Source organism: Hyaena hyaena, unplaced genomic scaffold (genome assembly GCF_003009895.1).
Source record: "Hyaena hyaena isolate Hyena2069 unplaced genomic scaffold, ASM300989v1 scaffold_438, whole genome shotgun sequence".
Taxonomy (NCBI): domain Eukaryota; kingdom Metazoa; phylum Chordata; class Mammalia; order Carnivora; family Hyaenidae; genus Hyaena; species Hyaena hyaena.
The window spans coordinates 23,713-36,452 of NW_024081071.1; the positions used below are offsets into that span (position 1 = coordinate 23,713).

The 12,740-nt window shown below is 44.8% G+C and overlaps 2 protein-coding genes across 7 annotated transcripts in view; one reads left to right on the forward strand and one right to left on the reverse strand.

Annotated features, from left to right (window-relative positions):
- The window catches only part of CHST10 (carbohydrate sulfotransferase 10), a 30,100-nt gene extending 19,102 nt beyond the window's left edge, over positions 1-10,998 (reverse strand). The window contains exons 1-4 of one of the 4 annotated variants that reach the window (XM_039253139.1): positions 10,865-10,998; positions 9,568-9,585; positions 8,856-8,925; positions 444-553 (exon numbers count right to left, since the gene is read on the reverse strand). In XM_039253139.1, coding sequence (XP_039109070.1) covers positions 444-486 — 43 coding nt within the window. In that variant the 5' untranslated portion in view covers positions 487-553; positions 8,856-8,925; positions 9,568-9,585; positions 10,865-10,998. Of the gene's footprint in view, positions 1-443; positions 554-1,468; positions 1,489-3,902; positions 3,924-8,855; positions 8,926-9,567; positions 9,586-10,864 lie in introns of those variants that run through there. The other 3 variants (XM_039253138.1, XM_039253140.1, XM_039253141.1) reach the window with 3 other exon arrangements.
- Positions 10,999-11,247: 249 nt separating this feature from the next.
- Positions 11,248-12,740, forward strand: part of NMS (neuromedin S) — a 51,554-nt gene continuing 50,061 nt past the window's right edge. For all 3 annotated transcript variants that reach the window (XM_039253133.1, XM_039253135.1, XM_039253136.1), the window contains exon 1: positions 11,248-11,385. The gene's annotated coding sequence lies outside the window, so the exon portion shown is untranslated. The remainder of the gene's footprint in view (positions 11,386-12,740) is intronic.

The following is a 12,740-nucleotide window of genomic DNA, read 5'->3' on the forward strand; positions in this document are numbered from 1 at the left end:
AAAATTTTTCTGTTGACATAAGGGTATTTTGACTTATATTATTTAACTTAAATTTTACTCTTAGTAATATGGACTCATCATTTGATAATTCAAACAAATTTAGAACACTCTGATGGAAAGGTGCCATTTCTGTTTGTTTTTGGAATACATGATAAGCTTTTGCTTCTGCAGATTTGCCTCTTGATTCCTCTCTGGCCCAAGCTAACATCAGAACATGTCCCTGTTGCCCAGCAATAGCCAAGGTCAGGAAGCAGGTAGGCAGAAGGAGGTCTGGCCCTACTTTGCCCTGGTAATCTGCAGAAGGCAAGAAACCATACTGAGGCAATTACAAGCGGGCCTTGTGTAAAATCCTGACATGCTGACAAGATAGATTTAGCCATACCTAGAGAATCTCTAAAACAGTCAAAGTGAACGCTGGAGCTTCTCTGTCTCCATTCACTTGCCTGCAAGAGTCTGCACAGAACCTTGGGGGTGGGTGTTTTTCATGCTATCACTGCCCGGGAAGTGATGCAGGGCATGTCAGTCCTCAGCAGGTCATGCAAGTCACACTCTGCTGCAGGGAACACATAAAGAAGAAGGAAGTCACAGTCAATTCTTGGCAAGAGAGACAAAAAAAAGTATGTTTCATTTCACCTTTAACACAGTGCTTCTTCAAGCCAAACCAAACCACTTAAAGAAATCATGCTGGGCTGGGTGGGTTTTCACTAGCTGACTGAGGCCATCCATCACTCCTGGGCAGCAGTGAGAACTGGTCCTCTCAACAAGGTGCTGATGACATACGATTTCAGAGAGCTTCTGAATGCCAGCTTGGACAGAGCTAAGCGAGGACACAGGTAATCAACTCTCCTGCTTATCTCAATACTCATATCCCAGAATTTCACTGGAACCAGGCATCTGAAACCTGAATTCCCTCTACTAAGTAGTTATCCAGCCTGCACTTGAGTACATCCTGCAGTAGGAAACTGACCACCTGCCGTGCAGCCCACATCTTTATAGGTGCTCATTGCACATTAGACCCAGCATGTTTCCTGGGGTCTGCAAATAGGATTGCTGGATTAAATAAATAAAAATAGAGGACAACCAATTATATTTGAATTTCAGATGAGTAATACAGCAGTCTCCCCTTCTCCACAGGGAATGCTTTCCAAGACCCCCCAGCGGATCCCTGAAACCACAGATAGTACTGAACCCTGCATAGTCTGTTTTCTCCTATACATACATACCTATAGGAAGCTTTAATTTATAAATCAGGCACAGTAAGAGATTAACAACAATACCTAATAATAAAGTAGATTATAACAATACACTATAACAAAAGTTATGTGAATGTGGACTCTCTCTCAAAATATCTTACTGTGCTGTATTCACCCTTCTTGTGGTGATGCAAGATGAGAAAATGCCTATGAAAGGAGACAAAGTGAAGTGAGTGATGTAGGCACAGTGACACAGAGTTAGGCAACTAACTGACCTTCTGTCCATTCGTAGGGAGGATCATCTGCTTCTAGAGTGCAGCTGACCATGGGTAACTGAAACCACAGAAAGTGAAATCACAGATAAGGGGGCACTACTGTGAATAATGTTTCAGGAGAAGTATGTCCCAAATATTATATAGGATGTTCTTATACTTCAAGAGGCTATGTGTTGTCTCTCTGAGTTTCGAATTTCACTGGAAGTCCTGTGTTTGATTCAGCTACACTACCCAACATGGGGCATGCTAACCCCTCTCTAACCACCTGAAGCCCGCTGGCCTGCCTCAGCTGAGTCTCTCTTTCTCCTTCAGTCCTTCTTTTCTGAGGCAGCATGGCACAAAGCAGAGAGCCCTAGGTGGCTCCACCACTCGTCAGCTCTGTGACTCAGCGAGTCACTTAACCTCCCTAAACCTTGACTTCCCACCTCTAAGATAAGGTCCTCCTCCTTCCAGGATGGTGAAGAGGATTAAATGTCCTGTAGCAGTCCCTCTAGAAACATAAATTGACCCTCTGTGACTTTCTAATCTGTAAACAGCCTTCTTGGTGGCCAGAAATAAAGGCGACAGTATGGCCTGCCCCAAGGAGACAGGAAAAGAAAGGCGGGACTCTCATCCCCGGGGATTCTAGCGCCTAATCCTTCTCTTCCAGAGCCAAGTGAGGCACACACTGTGCCCAGCGGCATAAGGTACTGCAGTCCTGAGTCCACTGAACTTGTCCCTCCAAGACAGTGACGCTCAAAGGGGTCCATCCCCATGGGTCACAGTGGGAGCACTCAAGAACGGCAGAGGGGCAGAGGAGCCAATGTGCGCTGGGGAGGGAGTAAAGAGAAAGGAGACAAGTACCAGGAAGGAGGTATGCAACCAGAGCAGAAAGGCATTTGCTCCCTTGTACAAGTTTTTAGGGAATCTTAGAGGCTGAGGAACAGGTCTGGGGACTGAGTGGCCTGGGCTTGCAACCCATGCTTTGCTAAGAGAAGTTGTGTGGACAAGTGAATACAGAGGAGAGGAGCCACCTGCGGCTGTGTCGCTCATACACCCACTTGCTCTGCAGAGCAGTGGAACCTTCTGGCACTGCCCACTCATGGTGTCCTGCTATGCTCAGACCTATACTTCTGGCCCATGAGCACCCTCCCCAGCTATCAAGCCAGCACTTGGGAGGTTTTTATGGCTTAAGAATGCAATCTTTCTAATGGGAACTAATCTGAAGGGATCTAATTTGAGTTGGCCCACTGAGCTCACCTCTACATAAAAGTAGGGAGGTAATGAATAAACAGCCTTATATGAAAATGAAGCGTCCTATCACCTGCTCTGCAGGTGCTGAGGGATTGGATTTCTACAACTAGGCTACCTGAATAGTGAGACCTGCATTATCCTGAAGCTGTGCCTGCCTTCCTAAATCCTGGATTTGAGTTTCAAGCCAGGAGTGCTTTACTCTTTTACCCAGGCCTGGGTATGGAGGTGAGGGTGGGGAGGGGGTGGAGGTAGATCTATTCTCTTCTCCCAGAGTCTACCCAATTTTCTTATCTGTCAGGATAAAACCACCATTGCATTCCTACCGATGTGTTGTGAGGCCCCTCTGAGACAAAGCATGCCAATGGACCTCCTCTACAACTTACATCAACCAATGTCTTCTTCCCGATAGCAATTTTACTTCACACCCGTTCAACTTTTAAAGAGACTTCAACTAGACTCCTACTTAACAAGACGTCTAGAGTGCCCTCTCCTGCCCAGAACCTGGTCGCTGCATCAGATCAGGAGAAGGGAAGTTGTGAAGCCTCCACCTCCCTCTCATCCCCATCAAGATGAACGGGCAGGGACAGCCCAAGACACTTGAAGATTCTGAAGGGGGCTGCAGCTTTGGAGAGCTTCACGTGCATAAACCATAGCATCTGCCAAAAAATATTCTTTTGATGAGTATAAAACCACAGGCCCTCACCAGGGTCTTGAGTAGAGCTGCCCAGACGAGGCTGAACCCTGCCAATGACCCTGTGCCTGCTGCAGGCTTCCTTGGAGGCCACAGAGCCAGGGTGATCACTGTGAAGGAGAGCGCTCTCTGCTGGCCACTGAGATTCTATAAATGTGAGATAAGCAGAGCCTGTTCCCCTCCCTGCACAGCAGAGGTAAAGGCAGCTCTCCCTGACCCCCACCCTGTTGGAACCCCCAAAAACCCTCTCTCAATCATCCTGCCTTATTTCATTTCCTTCACTGCACCTACCATAGCCTGAATGTTTTCACTTATTTTTCACTCATTTACCATCTGCCCTGCCCTAGTGGAATGCAAGCACCCCTGAGTGTACCAAGGGCTAGAATAGTGCTGTGCACTCAGGAAGTCAACAACCATTATTTGCTGAATGACTATACATACCTAGAAACTTATCAGAAAACTCTAAAGAACTGAAAGGTACTTTTGAAGGCACCTTGCCCAACCCTTTACCTGAAGAGTTTCCAAACTCTTTAAAGGATGAGGCCCCAAATTTCAACCTCAAAATATTTCTCCAATATCCACGAGAGTGGTTATATATTTAATATCTATTACCTGAGTCTAGAAAACAATTAAAAGCTCCTAAGACTTTAATATTACTTGAAAATAAAATCACATTTTATAAATCATAGCAGTTACATGCATTTGAACGGGGGGGGGTAATAAATGTCACTGAAGTCCAAAACATTTTTAAAATTTTTAAATAAAACTCTGTGAAGGGCAAGCCAACAACCTAGATCCAAAATGTCAATTTATATCTGTAAACAAAAAGGGCAAGTTGCAAAGCTGAATGTGTGACCCTATTTGTAAAATAATTACATATGTGAAGGTACGTGATTATATACACATATAAACACATATACATGTAATGTATACAATACAATCTTGAGAGGATGACAGCAATTATTTTTTGCTTTGTACATCTATATATTAAAAAAAGCTTTTGCAGCAAGCATATATCCATTTCATAATAAAAACTGATAAAATACAAATAATGCCACTCACATACATGCACCCTGGTGTTTTTATTTGTTTATTTTTTCTACCTGACTTCCATCGACTGCAGTTTCCTTACCACTTGGGAAAGGATGGTAAACTCCTTTCTCCAGCCAGGAGAAAATGTGGTTAAGTGACAAATTCAACATGTATCTGAATATTTAGTAAATACATTTTCACTAGTTTTCATTTAGCTTTTAAAAATAATTTAATATTTAAAACACAAGGTATATAGAATATATAACAAAAACAGATTCTGGGCTCTAATAGTTTTGCTGTACTTAAGTGTCTCTAAGGGAAAGAAAGTGTTACAAATATGGCTGGAGGCCCCCAATGCCCCCACCTGGTTCTAATCCCCCTGTGCCCCAGGCCTACTCCTCCATCAGGGTGTTACACTTTGTCAGACTCAACTCCTCTGACGGAAGTGGCAGCAGGGGTCAGGGAGGGTGGTCTTCCCTGCACAGAGAAAGGCAGGGCCTCCTGCGGAAGGTGGGAAGGCTTGTTCACCCAGGGTCTGCAAGGAAACACTACATTACATACAGATGCTTTCTAGGGAGGCTCTTGCTAGGGGGGATGGGGAAGCCTGAGACAGAGAGATGCACTATTTTTAAGCACTTACCTTTTTTTTCATCGTCTACAGTGAGGAAATTCAAAAATTACACATAGACTTAAGAGGAAAAGCTGTCACGGCAAAAATGTAGATAAACCAGGACTTGTTCTCCAAGTCATGTGCTATGTACACCAACCAGAACCAGTAAGACTAAAGCCTGGTCCCTCTCAAAATACCCCTTGCCACAGGGCTGGTATCTCTACAGTTTACAACATATGAACACAAGTAGATGTATATCTGCATACGGTTCTAAGGACACAATAACCTAAAAAATACTTACTTGCCAAAATCATCATGAAAATGTATATTCATCCATTCAACAAAATGCCAGGGATACAATGAGTCCCAAACCAAACACATAAGCAGCACAGTTTATGTCTTTATGGAGCCTGTAGTCTAACAGAGACACCCACATGCATCAAAGAGTCTATCCCAGAAGTGGTATAAGGTAGAAAGACATGGTGCTGTGAGAGGAAAATATAACAGGACAGAATCCCTGTGTAACCAAAGGAAGCCCCTGTGGCTGGAGTTCCCAGAGCGCGGTTAGAGAGGAGCAAAAGCAGATATGGTCAGACAATGCTGCGTCTTATTAAATAGCAGTTATGGAATTTAGTTTCACCTTGTGAGCAACGGAAAGCCACTGAACAGAATTTTCCATGAGAAGAAGGGTAGTAGTGTCATGATCTGATTTAAATTTTCAAGCTATTTCTTGGGCATATAGTCAAAAATGTAAAGCACCTACCACGTGGCCATTCCCCAGACTCAACATCATTTCTGTAAGTGGAGGAGGAGTGCTCTAACCCAGCTAAATGGTTCACATCACTACCTACACCTACCTTCCTAGACCACGGCCATTACCACTGCCATCACCATCGCCATCATCATCACCATCGTCATTGTCAATGTCTCTAAAAACTAGTTCATCATCATTGGAGTTGAGGTCTCTAAAAACCAGCACACAAACTAGTAAGATCCATAACATCTGATGGGTTTCATTTTTAGAAATCCTACAGACTAGGGGTTCCAGTTAGCCAGAGCATGCCTCTGCTTTGAGGCTACATGTATTCTCAATCTAGGTATCTACCTAATGGTGTTTGACTTTATGATTAGGGCAGTGGTCCAGCCCTGGCTGTACATTAGTATCACCTGAGGAACTTTTAAATACTATAGCAATGTCCTGGGCCCCAAGAACACTGGAGCCCAAACAATACAAATCTCTGGAGATGGATCCAGGACTTGTTTTACAACCTCTGCTCAGGATACTAAGGAGCAGACAGGGCTAAGAACTGCTGGTCCTGGCCCTTCTCAATGATCAATGCCCACATGAATCGCTGTGGATCTTATTAAAATGCAGATTCTATGCATTCTGACATAATAACCATTTTCCTACCACTTCCTTCCATTATAAGAATGAAAACTAGTAGCAAAAAGATTATCTGTCAACTAGCCGTCTATTGATGCTCCGAATTACGTGTACTCTGAAAAAACAGCTTAAAGAGGTTTCCTTGGAATCAAAGACCTCTATCACTGTGCCATTTCTTCTTCTTTCCAGTCCTCCCACCTATAGGCAACTAGCCTCTGTACAATTCGGATTTGGTCTGACCTTGGAAAAATTACAGTAATTTGCTCATTCTGTTTAAACAAAAAGAAAGGCATTCCAAATTCCCCTGGGCCCAACTCCTCCAAGCCCACCCCACTAACTGCATTGTTTCCCCTGAATATACAAATTCCCCATGGGGTTTGCCTCCTGTCCAACGATGACACCCTCAAGACGCACGTTTCTGTGTGCAGAGACTGGGGCCTGAAATGAACAGTCTTTCCTCCGTGGCTCTGCCAAGGGCCACTGCTCTCCCGGCAGCCCCGTGACAAATGGCCTTTAAAAAGCCTGACATTTTCTGTAATTAACTCTCCTTTGTTCAAGGAGCCAAGACAACTCCCAAGTTGCCTCTTGCAGCTAATGGTGGCAAACCTGAGCGTGCCCCAGACCCCCTGTGGTCACGGTGTGCAGCCCCGAATGGGGCCCCTGGGCCCCCAGGAGTCAGCATACCCATCTTCAGAGCTTTCTTATTTCCAGTCATTAAATGAGAGTTTCACTTCAAGATGTCAGGTTCTGAAACCAAGCCAGAGGGCTCGACTCAGAAAACCCACAAGTCAGAACTGGCAGTTAAGGTGATTTCTCCTCTTATGTGGAAAGCAGGGCGAGGGAAGCAAGAACATAGCTGAACCTACCAGAAATCCCAGTCTTTTTTTTCTTTCTCTCTCTCTCTCTCTCTAAACTAAAAGACAGCACACATTTTACATGTTTGTAATGACTAACAATGGGTTTGGTTCTATTACCATCTTTTGGTGCAAATTCTCCCTCCCCTGCATTTGCAAAAAGATGCTTGTAAATCCATCTTGGTCAGCTGCCAATAATATTCCTGCCAGTGGCTTTTCCTTCTGTTTGAGCTGCCATCCAAAAGCACAAAATCTTTCTGGGTTTGTGCTGAAGCGTTTGACTCCCACCTGCCTTGTTCTACTTTTTCTAGCACACTCGCTTATTAAAGGTTCTGAAAAAGTCCTGTGGTAAATAAGCCCCTTTAATTCCGTTTGCAATAGATTTTTTTCCCAAATGTCATTCATTTATTCAACAGTATTGACAGAGTGCCCACACTGAGCCAGGAGCTGTTCTAGGCTTCAGAGATATAGCAACCTCCACTTCCTGCTCTCATGGTGCTTCTAGAGGCAGACAGGCCATAAACAAATAGAGCTATTAATATATATGATCACATCAAGTGCTAAGTGCCACGGTTAAGAACAGAAAAGGGTAAGGGGAATGCTGAGAAGAGGTGGAACAGAGTAAGGGAATTCATGCAGCACCTGAGCCAACAGCTTGGTCAGTGTCCCCAAAGCAGCAAGGTGACAGTGTCCCTCGTGCTGAGCAAGCTAGGGGGCTAGGAAGTGGCCCAGATAAAGCATCGTGTCAAGGGTCCTCTACTGAGCTGCCAACTCCTGAGTCTCCACCCTCATCATATACATACTCCAGGGAAAGGATCATGAGTCTGGTGTTCAGTTCTTAAAACATTCATTGAAAACATAGCCAGGCACTAAGGGAAACTTCAACAAAAAAGTCTGGTAATGCACAAGGAACTGGTAGCCTTTAGGGGATTGATAGGAAAGGAGATTAGGTAGCTGAGAGCTGGAGCAAATGGGGACATTCTACAATCAACCCTCCTGTATCTTTGGATTTTGAGCAAAAATGTTATCACCCAATCAATAAAATCACTAAAAATCACAAGGTAGGAAGATAAAATGTTGCATATAAATTTATACTACATATAAAGTGCCATGACAGTCGCTGCGACTTCTAAGTTCATAGGGCTTTTTTTTTTTTTTTTTTTTTCAATCTAAGTTCAGAAATTTCCTTTGTCTACTGGGCCATAATCATTACAATTTGCAGTCTTAGAATTATCAGCCTTAGTTACCAGGATGAAAACACATCCCTTACTCTGTCCAGCTGAAGAATGTACCTAAGGTTAAGACGGATTCTCATGAGTAACAATAAGGAAGGGCAAACACCTGCCTGGGGCTACCTACATGTCAGGCACTGCTCACAGCCAGTACCAAACTCACCTAATCCCTAGCTGGAGAGGGTGCTTCTATTACCACATTTCAGGAAACATTTGTAAGTAGAAGTGTTAAACTCCTATTTAAGAGTTTTAAATTTCCCCAAATCTCCATAAAGCAGGAAAAGAGGCAGTAAGAAAACTAAATGACAGGAATCTCAAATAACTAGTGAGATCACATTCTCCTTCACGCACCTTCTGAAGCCTGGGGTCCACATTTCCTTGAAGTATTTGCTTTGCTTGAGGTTCTTGGCCCCTCCTGCCACTGTATAGGATAATTAAAAAAAACAATAAGCATCATTAAAAATTATAAGATCATCTTACTTAATACAACTTGGTTTCTATTTGAGAAAGAGTTAACCACTTTGATTATTCAAGTACAGGTTTCTTACAGAGGTGGGCTGTATTTGGAATTTTTGATGAATGAATATTCTAAATGTACCAAAAGAGGTATTTGTTTAAAAAACTCCTGTAACTTCCTACAGAAAATGAAATCACTTTTGTCACAAAAAATAATTAAATCCTATTAAATCTATTTTATGTTGGACATTGGGTAAAGAATTCCTGTAGAGGATGATGGGATGATGAAATCTTCCAATGCAAGATGTTCTCTGGGTTTTGTATTTCTTTAGGCTTTAACACCCTGGCAAATTCTAGCCAAATGACACATCATGAATGAGTAACTGGAAACAAGCCAAATGCGTGGAATTAGAGAGATTACAGATTTAATAGAGCTGGCTGGCAAAATAAACATACAACTCATTTAACACATAATATAGCCCAAACTGCCTGGGATGCAGGTAGTACAGTCTAGCTGTGTTTCCTTTTACTCTTTTAAGAGTTCAATGTTAAAATTAAAAGCAATTTCATGTTATGCAGATGGAAAGCTGAAGTTTTATGTACTCACATCCAGATTCTTCCAGACCTGTATCAGAAGAAAAAAAGACTCTTCATTCCTGCAATCTCAAAGGTCCTGAATTCACCTCTCTCCCATTTCTATTTCTGGCTTTCTCCCACCTTTTTATTGTATAACCTCAAGCATTTGAAAAATGATCTGAATATAGCTGCAAATTGCCTGGGATATTTCCTGATTCTTTTCTTTCCTTGTTCACTTTTGTAAGCACTCTGGTTTTCACTCTGGGGAAGGAAAGAATTTTCCTGTCAGGTATTTCTTTGAGATTCTCTTCTTCAGGGTCAAGAGCAAAGATGGAAAGGTTTTTCTTTCCATCTTGAAATTCCAATTTTGAGCCAAGATGGGCTCATAATTATAATGAGGGGAGTGGGAAGGTTAGTTTCTCTTTGTGTCTTTTCTTTTTAACCCAGTCACTGAAAATTTCAGAGTGAATAAGTAGGTACTGGAGATCAGCAAGCCCAAGCTAAATTCAGTTGTCTAATTTTAAGAATGTCTGAGACATTTCTCACTCTGGCAGTTAAAACTGACCAATACCCAACTCTGTATGGCCCAAAGCCCCAGACTCTGGGTGTTTCAGACAAAAAAACCCTTTATGACAGTCCTCCTGCTTAGCTAACCAGACAGAACCTGGCTAGTGGCACTGCCTTCTATTCATTCACTGACCAGTCCTTTCCTGCCTTTAGAGACTTGGAAAACAAAAACGACAGCTTTTGGAAAACCTGGTTCATCTTCCTAGCCAGTGGTGCAGAAATTTATACCTCAACCTCCAACTTCTGACTAGTCCTTCGACCGTCAAAATCAGGGCTGAGAGCACTCTGGCAAGAAAGATGCATTTCCAGCCATCCTTTCCCTTCTCACCCACCAAAGACGTGCTTAATAGTGCACTTAGGAAAGGGTACACATGTTACCTTACCTTCTTCCCTGCTCACTCGCTCGCTCTCTCTCTGCATGCTCCTTGCACCCAAGTGGAACATTTTCTTTCTCTTTCCACCCAATCATAAATGCAAATTATCAGCCAAAGATGAAAGAAGTAAATTATAGATCACCAAGTATCAATCATTCCACCGGTCACACCATCCCGCAGCAAGGACGCCGCCTTATTGCATAATTAACGTGATGAAGGTTCCTCTCATTAATCCCACGAACTAGAGAGGTCAAGTCACCAAAACCACACTGGGATGGTGCTCACAAAGAAAGGCCGGCTCACCCCGTTTTCCTGTCCCCCCGGGATGGGGTGGGGGTCGGGGCCCGGGGTCTACGAAACCCACACCCCGCCGGTCCCCGAGCTCACCCTCCGCGGAGCAGGAGCTCGCCGGGGTCCTCGGGCCCTTCCGCGGCGCTGGCGGCGAAGCTCTGCCCGGGCCTCGCGGGCCTGGGGGCGAAACGCGCGGGGTCCCGGCGTCCCGGGAGCGCGGGAGGCCCGCCCCGCCCGGAGGCCCTCGGCGCCGCCACCGGCGGCCTCCGCGCCGCCGCCCGCCCGGCCCGGGATGAGGCGGCGGCGCGCCGGAAGAAGGAAGCCGGGCGCGCGAGGCCCTCTCGGGGGGGCGAGTTCGCCGCCGCCCCACGCGGCGCCCGCCCGCGCGCGCCGCCTAACCCGCTGTGCGCGCCCCCACGGCCGTCCCCGGCCGCGCGCGCGCCGCCCGGGGCCGCGCGGGGAGGCGCGGCAGAGGGAGCCCCAGGACCCTGTCTGCCCCTGCGTGTCTCTGCTGCTGCCAGATTCTGCGCCCAGCCCTTGCGCCTCCCGTCCTCTCCCGGAAAGAAATCCATCCCGGGAAATTACAGAGAAACGTGCGGCCGACATCCAGAAAACAGGTATAGTGTTTGAGAACGAAAAAAATCCCAAACTTGGAAAAACGAAGAAAGAAAAGGCCAAACTTGGAGAAAGGCAAAACTGCCTGAGTTTGGGTTACTTCCCAGCATTTTCTGATCAGCCTACTTTGTAAAAGCTTGACCTTTTGTTCTTTGCGGACCTCCCTCGGCTGATAGTCTGGGGGACGTAACTTCGTTGTCTAGGTGTAGTTGAATACACAACTGATAAAGGCCACAACTGTGTACAGCCCTAGAGTACTGAGTCTTCTTTTTTTAATGTTTATTTTCGAGACAGAGACAGAGCATGAGGGGGGGAGGGACAGAGAGACAGGGAGACACAGAATCTGAAGCAGGCTCCAGGTTCTGAGCTGTCAGCACAGAGCCCGACGCAGGACTTGAACTCAGAACAGTGAAATCATGACCTGAGCCGAAGCCGGATGCTTAACCGACGGAGCCACCCAGGTGCCCAGCACCATGTGTTTTTAACCTGCACAAATGGATAGGACTTTCGGGTTTCGAGCCTGGTATTGAAGTCAACCCCAAAGCTGTTGGGGGTTTTATTGCCCTGGAAAAGATAAACTAGTTTTGTTTTGATCTAACTTACATGTTTTTTAACTACCTAACAACTATACGTGTGGGCACACACAAGTACACATAAAACTTTTCCAACTTGTTCATAAGTCAGCTTCTTTTGGCCTATCTTGTTGGTGCCCTTCCTAACAGAAAAATAGATTATGGATGGAGCTCACCATTTCAGTGTAGCAGGATTCTCGCACAGAGAGTCAGTCGTTATATCCAGGTGTTGTTTTTTTTTCCAGGAAGTAACTTTATTCCTGCTTTCACCACTCAGTTGGGTTCGTACCCAAAGAACTGAGCCCCCAACGTCCATGTGGCATAGTTTTTTAATACACTATTTCGTTGGTAACACACACAAATGTAGTCTGATTAAGTAGTCTCAGTTTACAGGGTCATGAGGGGTATTGTCACTTAAGCTTATAGCCAGGTTACCTTGAAGGGTTTTTTTTCTCCTTAGGGAGGGGACCCTACCACATCAGAATTTCACTTTTTTACATGATAACCAACCATCATGGCTTAAAGATGGCAGGGTGGTTTACTTGGTCTTTTGGTCACTCATCCCAATATTTATTAAGCCACTTCTTTAGGCACTGTGGGTGACATGAGACATTTGCTTTCTCCTTGAAGATTTAAATGGACATACATATGTGGCAGATGCACAATAAGTAAATTTGGAGTTTAGATGAGACATAGAACATAATCCAGGGTTTAGGGGTCCAACCATGCTCTGGGAATTAGGCCTTGTGTATTCCAATCTTTACTGTACCACATACAGCTTGTGA